Consider the following 13187-nt stretch of genomic DNA (forward strand, 5'->3'; position numbering starts at 1 on the left):
GTGAGTAAAAATTCATAAGGTGAATACTGATGTTTGGTGAGGGTGTGGGCCAACAGAACCCCTTATCACTTTTGCAGGCATATAAACTGGAACAGCTTCTTTTTCAGGCAATCTAAAAAGAGATATACATTTGTTTCAAGATCCAACACTCTCAATCCTTGGTAAATAAGCCCCAGAAATTCTCGTGCAGATGTACAAAGAGGCATATACAAGGGCATTGACTGCAGTGTCCTGTGTGGAAACAGGAGTTGGGGGCAACGTTGGCATCCAACCTCAGGGGAATGCATAGTAAAGCGTAATGGAAGCAAACTACAGAACGTTAGGCAACAGTCAGAAGCAACAGTCAGAAACAACAGTCAGAAACAACAGACAGCTTCTCAAAACGTGGCATTCAGAGAGAAGAGTAAGGAACAAAAATGAGGTCAACAGCATAATACATTTATATAAACTAAAACCACCAATGCATAGACATGATATTAGATATTTCACAGATCCATTCATATTTAAGTGAGATGGGAATGAAGAGCAAAGATAAAGGAGAAAAAATGCTAAACCAAACAAGAGATTGACCTTGTATCCATTGGTGATTCTCATACACTGTGAAATAAGGAACATAATCAAGTCAGCGCCCTGTGCCCGAGGACCAGAAGAGAAATGTGCAAAGGACGCGAACAGGGAATTCACAGAGGAAGCACAAATGGCCCATAAAGATAGGAAAATATACGAATCTCACAAATAATGAAGGGAATGCAAGTTATAGCAACGAGTTCGTCTTTTTTCATCTATGAGATTAACAAAGATTTTTTTTAATATGGAATGCTTCACAAATTTCCATGTCATTCTTGTACAGGGTCCATGCTGATCTTCTCTGTGTCGTTCCAATTTTAGTATATGTGCTGCTGAAGTGAGCACAAGAAAGATTTCTTTCAATTATACTATGTTTTGCTGGTGACGGTGTAAACACTGTGGATTGAAATCTATATTGATTGAGCATTTGGGGACAGTGATTAAGCGTTATCAAAATTAAATTGCTGACAGCCAGCAAGTTTGCTTAAAGGAACTTATCTTGCAGAAATACCTTATGTGCAAAGGCGCATTTCCAAGGATGCTGCAATGTCTGTCCCAGGGAAGCTAGCAGAAGCTGTGTGCGTGTTTGACAGGAGGAGATGAGTTTAGTACATCATGTCAGACATATGGTGACAACCAGTGTGAAGGCTGAGGTGGCTCTGCATGTACTGACATGGAAAGATAAGCATAATATACTATTAAGCAAAAAAAGTATGATGTCACTTTTGTTGAGAAATTACACACACACACATGCAAAATCACAAGACATTAAAAAGGTCCACGGTTTCAAGTCTGTTTTGGCATCGAAGGCCAAGCATAAGTCAATAGTTCAAGGGCTCCCGTGTTCCGAAGCAGGTGCTTGTGGTGGGACCTGCAGGTAGATGGGGCGGATGGATCACACAGGACCTAGTAGGCCATGGTAAGGACTTCGGCTTTTACTCCTCAAGAGATGGGATCCCGGGAATTCCTTGGCAGTCCAGTGGTTGGGAGTCGGCGTTTCCACTGCAGGGGGCCTGGGTTCCATCCCTGGTTGAACTAAGATCCCGCAAGATGCGCGGCGCAGCCAAAAAGAGAGGGGGTGGGAATCCATTGGAGGGTTTTAAACAAAGGCAGGACAGGCTCCGGTGTTAACAGGATCACTCTGGCTGCTGAGTAGAGAACAGACTTGGGGCAAGAGCAGAAGCTGGGCGCAGGGGCTACTGCAGTGATCCGGAGGAGAAGGGGTGGGGGCTTGGGGGAGCGTGCTAATGGTGGTGGAGGGGAGAAGTGACTGGATTCTGCGTGTATTCTGAAGGCGGCAGCAGCAGGGTTTGCTAGTGCTTGGGGTGTGGGGTGTGAAGGAAAGAGAGGAGTCCACAATGACGCCAGAATTCTGGCGTGAGCAGCAGGAAGGATGGATGTGGCCTTGACTGAGATGGGGCAGATGGAAAGTCTGAACTTCAACATGTCAAATTAATTAATATGCTTATTCATCATCCAAGTGGAGTTGTCGAACGGGCCGTTGGATGTGAGTCTGGACTTTGCGGGAGAGGTCAGTGCTGAGATGTGTAAACTTGGGCAGAGCTGGAAGGTGATAGATGGCTTTTAAGGCTATCAGACTGGAGGAGCTCACTTGAGGAGTGAGTGTGGCTGGAAAGGTCTGTAGACACCTCGTGAAAATACTGACCTGAGGAACCTAGGCCCGTCCTCTGCCAAGGAAAGAAGTAGCCCAGAGTTTGTCCAAAAAATCAATTCGGTGGGGGTCTGGAGGGGACTTGCTCTCTGAAAATGGAGCAGCCCACACACTTGCCCTCCACCTGGGGTCCCACGGGTGACATTCAGCAGAGGAGGTGGATGGGCGGGGCTGACAGCCCACCAGAAAGAGCAGAGTTGACCTATTTTGAATGGAAAAGATCTTCACCTGGAGCGTTATTTAGGTTGTTCAGTGAAATGTGCTCATTGCAGAGGTGCTACTGGGATGGAGTCTGCAAGCAGACAGGGGTCCACAGCAACAAAGCTCTGAGCAAAACATGCCCGTGGGGCATCTGCTGGGATTTACTTCCACGAGCAGTCTCACCGGGGCCGCACTGTTGGCTGATTAATAACAACTCTTACCTGGCAGTTGTGACGAGCTGTGGAAATGTTCCATGATGCATGTGTGTATATATTAACTGATTTAATCCTTGCCACAGCCCTAGAAGGTAGACACTATTATAACCAGCCCCATGTTGCCCATGAGGAAACAGAGAAGGTACGTGACACGTGGAGGGGCTGGGATCTCAACCCCGGTGCTTCCTCTGTTTGTTTCGTTTTTTTTTTTTTTGGCCATGCCCTGCGGCTTGCGGGATCTTAGTTCCCCCACCAGGGATCAAACCCGTGCCCCTGAAGTGGAAGCGCAGAGTCCTAACCACTAGACCGCGGGGAAGTCCCTTTCCTCTGTACTCCTGACCATTGTACTCTGCTGCCTACCAATAGTCATCAGTCATTTTTAGCAGTTTTAACCAACATTTACTGAGTGTGTTGCCTTTGTGATTTCATTGAATCCTTGCAACAAACCTACGGGATGGGCCTCTGATTCCAGTTTGGCAGAGGGGAGAAGTGACTTGCCCAAGGTCACAGAGCCGGTGAGAGGCTAAGCCACGCTACTCCATCTCCAGGGCCTCAGCTCGGCACCATGTCCCTACACTGCTGGTCATAGTGGTCAGCTCCGGGCATCTCATGGGGATTTACCATGTCAAGGCTTTTTGGCAAAGCTTAGAAGTTTGGAATAAGAGTTGCAAGTTCTCTCTCCAGAGCCTCCTCTGTGCTCTGGTTTGCCTGCTGCCTTGTTCCTGGACGTGGTGTTCAACTTCCTGGCCTTTCCTGTCCTGTCAGGGCCTGGGAGGGTAAGTGGTTTGAACAAGATCTTGTTGTGAGGGTTCAGTTTGCCCCTTACATGGCCTCAGCAGGGGCTGAGGGGCAGCAAGGAGGCAGGCGGAGGGAGAGGGACACGGCAGGTGCCATCTGCCATCTTCATAGGGTGTGAGGACCCTTTGAGATGGAGAGTCCTGAGACCCCTTTGATAGATAGATGGTGAAACACAGGCTGAGCAAGGGCAGGGGAATTGTACTAGGTCAACGGGGAGTCCTGCAGAGTCAGGAGCAGAGGCAGGCCTTGGCCCTGGATCTCTGGACTCCCAGGCCTGGACTCTTTCTCAGCATCCTGCCTAACTCTCCCCTCCGGAAGGAAGTAGGCCTTATATATACCCTTCCTGGCCTGCTTTTGCCAGAGCCCTTGAGACTGGCTGAGGACTGGTTGCCATAGAGATGGTGGGACAGGCAGTTCCAAGGTTGGCAGATGCGGGGCGGGGGAGGGGGATGGGACAAGACACCAATATGCTAAACGCCCACCAACAGTTGGTCAGGACCGCATCGGGGAGACCAGGGCAAGACACACCACAGCAGGCTCCAGGGACGGCCACACGTCTGCTCAAGCTTCTCTCAAGCATCCCCCAAGCTGAGCAGGTGATGGGGGCCCCTTGGGGGGATAGCCAACTGCCCAGAGGCAGGTTGGCTCTCTGGGGTGGGGAGGCCAGGGCTGAGGGAGGCCCTTGAGAAGCCACGAGACTGGAGCTGAGGCCCAGGTGAGAGTCAGGGAGGCCCCAGGTGGGCAGGGACTGTAGGGAGGCCTGAAGGATGTGGGGTGAAGACAAGGATGATGCTCAGGGATGACTCCCAGGCTTCTGATGGAGGAATTTCAGCAACACTGCGGGAGGATCAGGATTTCGGGAAAGACAATGAGTTTTTCCCACTTTGGCTTAGTAAGTCCAGGGCCCTATGGGGCATTCAGAAGAGCTATCCAGAACCCAGAGGCAGTACAGTGCAATGGTGACAAATCTGGGCTCTGGGGACAGACTCAACACATTCAGGTCCTGGCTCTACTTACCAGCTGTGTGACCTTAGTCAAGTGATTTCACCTCTCTGAGCCCCAGTGTTCTCATCTGCATGACAGGGGTGATAGCGAATATCTACCTCATAGGAACCTTGGGAAGGTTAAACGAGTTAATACTTGCAAGTCCTGAGCACCCAGTAGCTGCTCAGTAAATAGCAGTTGTTGCTATTTTAATATTAATAATTCAGGTCATGATCAGTCAGTCTCAGTGGTAATAAGGGCCCAGAGGTGCCAGCCTGGACAGAAAAGGAGGGTCCTGGGACTTCCCTGGCGGTCCAGTGGTTAAGACTCGGAGCTTCCACTGCATGGGGTGTGGGTTCGATTCCTGGTCAGGGAACTAAGATCCCACATGCCTGGTGGCACAGCCACAAAACAAACAAACAAACAAAAGAACAGGAGGGTCCCCTGGGGGAGCTGCTCAGAGCTGGGCCTCCTCTCCTGCCTTTGCCCAGGGGAGTCTTGGGAGCAGTGATGGTGTAATTCAGGGCCAGCAGCAGAGGTCTCAGAGCGCAGGGCAGACGGCAAAGAAGGACCGGAGGCTCGGGGGCCGGAACAAGAAAGGGCAAGGCTCTGCTGAGGCTGAGGCTGAGGAGTAAGCAGCTGCGGAGGGGCCGGGGGGGTGCTGGGTGCCAGGCCCCACTGGGGGCCGGCGCACAGACCCTGACCCCTGCCCCCTGCCCTCTCCCTCCTCAGTCTGGTCCCCTCTCCTCCTCGGAAACCCTCCTTCCCCTTCCAGTGGGCCTGGGAGAGCTTCACCACAGATGGCCGGGCTCCACTTCAGCCGGGCTCCGCCTCGGCCCCTGGCCACCAAGCCCTGCCCTTGCCCCTGGCGGTCCATCGGCACAAGTCCAGGCACAAGTCCACGCCCAACATCCCGGAGGCCCATGGCTTCTGCCGGAAGACAGAGGCGCCAAATCTGGAGAGGAGACAGCAGCTCAGGGCCTGTAACTGCATCCCCATCCCTCCCAGCACAGGGGGGGGCCAAGAGCCGGAGCTGCCTGGGCAGAGCTCAGAATCGGGGTCGGAGTCCGAGGAGGCCGAGCCGGAAGGCCTGGGCGCTGAGGAGGCCGAGAGGGGTCTGAGCCCTGGCAAACCGCCCCAGCTCCCCAGAAGGGGGTCGATCTTGGAGGAGGAGCCACTTGCAGAGGCCACAGAGGAGGCCGAGGAGGGGGAGCACAGGGTCCCCCAGAGAAGGAGGGCTAGTTCTCGAAGATAGGGGCGGAATTCTGGTGAGGAAGCCTGGGACGAGAGTGAACTGCGGAGCCAGGGGAGCGGCTCTAGCTCCAACAGCCTCCGAGGACCACAGAGGAGGAGGCCAAGGGCCAGGGAGCTGGAGGGGCCGTGGGACCTGGAGAAGCTGCAGAGGCAGCTGCAGCAGGAGTTGGACTGCGGTGAGCGTGGGGCTCAAGGCCCCGGTTCCCCCACGAGGCCGCGCAGTGCGGAGAGGGGCTGGAGCCGGCGACCTGGCTGGGCTGGGCTGGGCTGTGCTCCAGGTGCGGGGAGGGGTTGCCCAAGGGGCCAGGAGAGACGGCAGCGCCTGATTTGTCCCTCTGTGGACAGGTCCCGAAAAGCTGCCCTGGAAGCCATCGCGGGCCGATGTTCAGGCCTCCCGCTGGAGCAGGAAGGCCCATGCCTTGGGAGCTGATGAGACTTTCCTGTTTGCAAACTTGCCTAACCGCACCTTCCACAAACGACAGGAGGCCACCAGGTGAGGCGGAGAAGAAGAAGGGCGGGAGCGAAGCACAGGGACTAGAGAAGGAGCTAGTTCTTCAGGAGACGGTCATTCATCCTCTCATTCATTCCTTCATTTATCCATTCACCAGCCTTTCTGATCATCCAATCATCTGTCCATCCATCCACCATCCACCATCCATCCATCCATCCATCCACCATCCATGCATACATCTGTCTGCTTGGCCCACTGTGTATTGACACAAGCCAGTTTTCATTCACTTCCCATCTTCTATCCGTTCATTAATTTATTAGCTAAGTGATTAATGCAACACATATCAGGTATCTGCTCATGGGTCCCCAGGATATAAAGGTAAAAAGACTTGGTTTCAGCCCTAAGAAGCTCAAGGTCGGCTGGAAAAGGAGACAGATGGGCAAAATAGCAACAATGGCAGAAGAGTTAGATCATTACTATACTTAGGGCTTGAACAAGAGACAGTGGGAGCAGAGGGGAAGACAGATGGGGGCTGTTGACAGTGTCTAGGTGAGGGTTGATGAGGGCTTGGACCAGATGGCCATGTGAGTAAAGAGAGGGGGATTTATTTAAAAGATATTTGGAGGCTGGCTCAGTGGGCCTCGGTGACAAGTTAGAAGTGGTAGGTGAGAATCCATTCAGCATCCTGATAGCACCCTTCAAGTCTTATCCTGTTATCCTTCCTTGAGATCTTTCCATGCTTCCCAGTGCCCTTAGGACAAAGCCCAGATTCTTTGGTAAGGTGTTGGGCTGTCTGTCCATCCCTTTGTACAGGTTGAGGGCTCCTCCACGGAAGATGCCAGCTCTTTTTTTTTTTTTTAATATTTATTTTATTTATTTATTATTTTTTTGGCTGCATTGGGTCTTAGTTGCGGCATGCGGGATCTTTTGTTGTGGCGCGTGGGCTGCTCTCTAGTTGTGGTGTGTGGGTTTTCTCTCTCTATTTGTGGTGTGCTGGCTCCAGAGCACGTGGGCTCTGTAGTTTGTGGCACGCAGGCTTTCTAGTTGAGGCGCCTGGGCTCAGTAGTTGTGGCGCGCGGGCTTAGTTGCCCCGCAGCACGTGGGATCTTAGTTCCCCAACCAGGGATCTAACCCGTGTCCCCTGCACTGGAAGGCAGATTCTTTATCACTGGACCACCAGGGAAGTCCTGGTGCCAGATCTTTTCGATCACAGCCCCCATCTGGCACCCTAAAAGGACCTGGCACATAGTTGGTGCTCCATAAACATGTGCTGAGTGTGTGCCTGCATCTACCCCTCTATTTGTCTATCTGTCCATCTTTCTATCTGAACATGATTCAGTTGTGCATGAACTCATCAATACTGAGTTTCTGTCTGTGTTAGGCACTGTGCTAGGTGCTGGGGATACATTGGTGGTGAAGAGGACAGACAAAGAATCCTGCTCTCATGAGGCTTACATTCTACTTGGGAAGGAGGATAATTAATAAAGAAATGAAGAAAATGTATAGCTAGAGATAGAAAGTCCCTGGGAGGTAGATGGGGTGCTGAGGTCTCATTTTCTCTGACCTTTGAGCAAAGACCTGATTGACCAGAGGAACTGACCATCAGATCTGGGGGAAGAACGTTCCAGGTGGATCTAGGTGCTGTCTATTCAACCATCCACACCATCTATCCATCCTTTCATCCACCCACTGATCCCATCACCATTTGTTTCTTTTTCCCATCCATTCATCCGTCTGTCCCTCAAACCCGTAGGCATTACCCTAGCTCCTACCAGATATAAGGGTCAGAGAGAAAAAAAGATCTGGGCCCTCCCCTCAAGGAGAGCTGCTTTGCAAGGGGAAGTTGGCAATACAGGTGAGGTCATGGGTGTGTGTGCTGAGCTCCACAAGGCTAAGGACTGTCAGAGTTGGGGCACACCCCTGGCTGGAGTAGGCAGGAGGCTTCCAGGAAGAGTAGGGAAAGGCCTTGAGCTAGGCCCGAGGGCTGAGCCCCCCAGAGTCAGCCTGCATCCTGTCCAACTTCCACAACAAACTCCATTCCCCAGGCCCCTGGCTCTCTGGGCTGCAGCAGTCCCTCCCTCCAGGCCCCCATACGCCCCTACCTGCCCCTGGCCCTCCATGAGGCTCCTGGTTCCCTGCAGACTTCTCCCGCCCCTCTTCCTTTCCTCTCCGCACCCCAGAAACCGGCTGCGGGCCTGGGAGCGGCTGCAGCAGGAGGGGCGGCAGCAGGCCGAGCTGCGGCGGGCCCGGGAGCAGCGGGTACAGCGGCAGGTGGCTCACTGCCTGGCAGCCTACGTGCCCAGAGGGAGCCGGGGGCCGGGGGCTGCCCAGCGCAAGCTGGAGGAGCTAAGGTAGGGAGCCCGGGGCTGCGGGGGGCCTGGAGGGGAGAGCGCAGGGAGGCGGTGCTGGGTGTCAGACCAAAGGACCAAGGAGAACCTGCCCTCACCTTCCCACGGGCGGAGCTTCCAGGGCCATCCTCCCCGCCAGGTGGGCAGGTCGGGCCACTTTACAGATGAAGATACTGAGGTCTGGGAGGAGAAGGGCATGGGCCAAGGTCACCTTGTTAATAATAATAATTCCTGGGCTTCCCTGGTGGCGCAGTGGTTGAGAATCTGCCTGCCAATGCAGGGGACACGGGTTTGAGCCCTGGTCTGGGAAGATCCCACATGCCGCGGAGCAACTGGGCCCATGAGCCACAATTACTGAGCCTGCGCGTCTGGAGCCTGTGCTCCTCAACAAGAGAGGCCGCGATAGTGAGAGGCCCGCGCACCGCGATGAAGAGTGGCCCCCGCTTGCCACAACTGGAGAAAGCCCTCGCACAGAAACGAAGATCCAACACAGCCATAAATAAATAAAATTAAAAAAAAAAAAATAATAATAATTCCTGCAGCTGTCGAAGGCTGAAGTTTAAAATGTTCTACTTGCATTATCACACTTTCAAATCTTGTTTTCTGATTTCAAATGCCAGGCATGCTGAGTATAAAAATTCAAATATTACAGAAAGAGTTCATGGAGAATGTGAATAGTGCCTGTGATCCGGCTCCTGGAAACAGCCATTGTTCGTGGTCAGGGGAAGAGTCATCTGTTTCATTTTCTTCCTATATTTTGATCATAAAATAGCAAATTCATATACAAAAGCAAACCTTTTTTAGACTCATAAGAGGCGAGTGAAGTAGGTATTATCACCACTCCCATAATTTTACAGATGAGGAAAGTCAGGCTTCAAGAGCTTAAATAATTTGTCAAAGGTCACAACAGAGTGGCAAAGCTGGGATTCCAACCCAGGCAGCCATTCATCTGCCCTGCTATGCTGCCTCGGAGGGCTCAAATGCCCAATCTTCAGATAAAGTGCACCAGGATCTTCCCCCCAAAGCCCAAGCTATGGAAACAGATAAATAAATATGATCACCGATGCCATTGACACTGAAGACCTACGGGGTGCAGCTGGCACCAAGGCAGCCCTTTCATCCAGGGAGAAGCACTAGGTCAAGGTGAGTTGGGTGCTGCTGAGAGACCACAGGGTTCCTGCCCTGCAATGGGGCCACTGAGGACTCAGGGGGCTCTGATCACCTACTCTTTGAGGCTCAGCCTTATCACCCCCAACTTTACAGATGAGGAAACCAAGACTCGAGAGGTCGCGTGTATTTTAAAGGAATCCTTGGCCAATGATCGGGGAGATGCCTTCTCCCTGCCGGACCTCAAGTTCATTGTTTTTTCACAAGGCAGGAAGCGGAAGGCTCAGACTCCAGTGGCAGATGTCAGTGAGAGAGTGTTCCAAATGCACTCCTTTCATTTTTGACTTGGGAGAGGATATTTCCCACGGGGTGTCTCAGCCCTTCCAGCCCGTGAACTTTGCTCTGAGCTTCACGGGAGACTCTGCCCTTCCCAGGAGGGCGGGCACAAAAGATATCGCCCTGTGGTAGGGAAGCTCCATACCTTACTTTTATTCTGAGACACGGCTGACATCCAGTGACATCACTTCCTTTCTCGCTTAGAGCTCCAAGACATGGGCTTCCTCTCAATTCTAACAGAAATAGCATCAAGAACCAAGCAGGAAAAATGTACACAACCTCACGGGCAAGACAGAGACTGAATGCAGCTCATGCTTCCCCCACTCCCCACTCCTTGTAACTGCTGTAAAATCCCCTCTTGAACAGTGAAGACTCCTCTTTGCAGTGACTTCTGTTCCTGGCCATGGTTTTCAAGTCCATCTTTTTCTCGAATGGAGGAAGTTTCCTTCCCTGGCACATAGCCAAGGGGCCTGGCCCAGCAAGCCAGTGTTTTCCACAGGGCTCAGAACACTTGCCGGAAGTCCCAGCATGAGTTTTGGAGTCTTGTGTGCCTCTCCCCTCCGGTCCTGTCTGTGGGTGCTGCCACCACACCCTTCGGCCTCTCTCGTGTGCTCCGCAGAAGGATGCCCGGTCCCATGTGCGGTGTAGCCAGAGGCCCCCTCACTGCCAGGATGCACGGCTTGCAGAGCAGACAGATTTCCGGCAAGCGCACAAACTGGGTTTTTGTAAACGGGATTGTGCTTCTCCAGTGGAACCTAGATCTTTCTGGGATGTGTTCTTTCATTTGCAATACATTTCTTTAGTTCCTCTGTCCCATTTTCTAAACTATCGGCTTATAAGAACCACAGAGAATGCTGGCAAGCTTGTCCCATTCAGGCTATAGCACAGAGAAGAAAACTGAACCCAGAGCCCAGACTGGGATTTTGCCCAAAGCCACAGCCAACAGTCACAGCGTCTCCTCACAGGCAGTGTGAGAGGGTGCAGGGGTGGATGCAGAGAGGGGAGGGCTGTGCATGCAGATGTCCAGTTGCTCAGAAGACAGTGCTGGCCCCTCTCCCTTGGGGATGGCTGGGAGGAGGGGCGAGCCTGGCACCGCCTGCAGACCTGGGTTCAGCGCTCGGTCCCTCACTTCCCAGCTGTGCAACCTTGGACAAGTCCCTTGACCCTCCTGAGCCTCAGGCATGTCATGGGTAAAATGGGACAGATGATTCCCGCCCCACTGACCTCAGGAGGAATTCAGGGCAAGGATGGAAGTCAAATGGTTTTGTAAAGCTAAGGGCAGGAGGACAGAAACAGAAAGTTCTTAATGAGGACAAGTGGGCTCAGGTGTGGGGACGGCTCGTGTCCACGGTTAGCTGCCCGGAGGCCCGTCTCCCCGCAGGCGCCAGGAGCGACAGCGCTTTGCTGAGTACCAGGCAGAGCTGCAAGGTATCCAGCATCGGGTGCAGGCCCGGCCCTACCTGTTCCAGCAGGCCATGCAGGTGAGGCTAGCACCTGGGCAAGCATGTGGCTCCCCGAGAACAGAGCTTCTCACTGGCCAAGTGGGTAGGGAGATGAGGTGGGAGTGGGCCCCCTTAGTTGGGACCCCTGGGCTGCTGCCCATCTGGAAGCCCTGGGACCCCCTCGGTAAGCAGAGCCTGTGTCCTCAGCAGCCCAGGTGAGAGAGGAACCCCGCTTCTCTCTCCTCAGGCCAATGCCCGGCTCACTGTGACCCGGCGCTTCTCCCAGGTGCTGTCGGCACTGGGACTGGATGAGGAGCAGCTGCTGGCTGAGGCAGGAAAGGGGGATACGGAGGGCACCCCCAGGAAACCCAGGTGAGGCCCAGCTGTGGGGAGAAAGGGCATGGTCACCGGCACTCTGCCCTGCAGGGCCTCATCCAGCTGTCACCCTGCCCTGGGGAAAGGCCGAGGGGACTCCTTGGGCAGCCACATGGATCCACCGTGAATTCAGTCCTGCCCCGTCCACCCCCTGGCCTGGAGGACTCTGTCTAGCTTTCGCAGTCAGCAGGGCCTTCCCCAGGCACTGTCCTCCATGTCACCCAAGGAAGGCGGGGCCAGGGTTATTTTCCCCACTTCCGATGAGGAAACTAAGGACCCCAGGGGTAGGGTCTTGCCCAAGGACACAGGAATGAATAAGCAGCAGAGCCTGTCTGGGAACCTGCAGCCACCTGAGCGACCACACATCAAGCCCCCACTGTGGGCTTGTGCCACGCTGGTCACTCCACGTACCCTTATGCTTTAGAACAACTTGGTGCAGAGCAGGGGTTATGAGGCTTGAGGAGGGGAAGTCACTTGCTCAGGGTCACACAGCATAGGAGCCAGATTTGAATCCACAACATCGGTGATGATGGCCTTTCCCCTTCTACGGCCCAGGTCTCCTTGGTTATGGGGGTGGGGAGCTGCACAGCCCAATGGCCTCTATCTGTGTCTTCATCTTTAAGGAGCCACAGGTCAGTGGGTGTGAGAATGGAGCACTCTTCTCAGAGTCCCCCAAAGACAGAACCCGCTGGCAGCCAGCCTGACAAGCACTCCGCCCCAAGCCCAGACCGAGAGTCCAGTCCCTGAGATAAAAATTAAATGATTTGTGGAAAATACAGTGTGGAATTTCTTTTTTTTTTCTTTTTTTTTAAATTAATTAATTTATTTATTTTTGGATGTGTTGGGTCTTAGTTTCTGTGCAAGGGCTTTCTCCAGTTGCGGCGAGCGGGGGCCATTCTTCATCGCGGTGCGCGGGCCTCTCACTGTCGCGGCCTCTCCCGTTGCGGAGCACAGGCTCCAGACGCGCAGGCTCAGTAGTTGTGGCTCACGGGCCTAGCCGCTCCGCGGCATGTGGGATCTTCCCGGACCGGGGCACGAACCCGTGTCCCCTGCATTGGCAGGCGGATTTCTAACCACTGCGCCACCAGGGAAGCCCAGTGTGGAATTTCTGGTGGTAGTGGAAAGAGGCTGCAGGTTGGGAGTAGGTGGTGGCAGGTGGGTATGCAGCGCTCTTGGCTTGTCCCCAGGACAAGGAACTCTGGCTGTTCTGGATGCCCCCTCCCAGCACACACGGCTCTGCCTCTGCCCTGAGGACTGAGTGGGGCATCTCCAAGAGCGAGAGCTGCAACTCCTAAAAATGCTGGGTGCTGGAATTCAAGAGTGAATAGGACAGAATGGCTTCCGCCTTTGGGGCTCCCAGTCCTGTGGGGGAGGGGGGCGGACCTTTAAAGGGGCGCACGATCACACCGTAACAGACGGGCCGCCAGAACGGGCAAC

General features: G+C 53.7%; 1 protein-coding gene and 1 non-coding gene across 2 annotated transcripts; one reads left to right on the forward strand and one right to left on the reverse strand.

Annotated features, from left to right (window-relative positions):
• Positions 1-805: 805 nt before the first annotated feature.
• On the reverse strand, positions 806-912 carry LOC133100210 (U6 spliceosomal RNA). The gene has a single exon (XR_009702448.1). It is a non-coding gene; the product is annotated as a U6 spliceosomal RNA (small nuclear RNA).
• A 2990-nt stretch (positions 913-3902) lies between these two features.
• TSGA10IP (testis specific 10 interacting protein) lies at positions 3903-12497 on the forward strand. Its single transcript, XM_061203656.1, is given in 8 exon segments — positions 3903-4049; positions 4929-5068; positions 5170-5867; positions 6037-6184; positions 8323-8493; positions 11315-11414; positions 11623-11747; positions 12374-12497. Coding segments are annotated over 8 exon segments (1653 nt in total).
• Positions 12498-13187: the final 690 nt, after the last annotated feature.

Source organism: Eubalaena glacialis, chromosome 10 (assembly GCF_028564815.1).
Source record: "Eubalaena glacialis isolate mEubGla1 chromosome 10, mEubGla1.1.hap2.+ XY, whole genome shotgun sequence".
NCBI lineage: Eukaryota > Metazoa > Chordata > Mammalia > Artiodactyla > Balaenidae > Eubalaena > Eubalaena glacialis.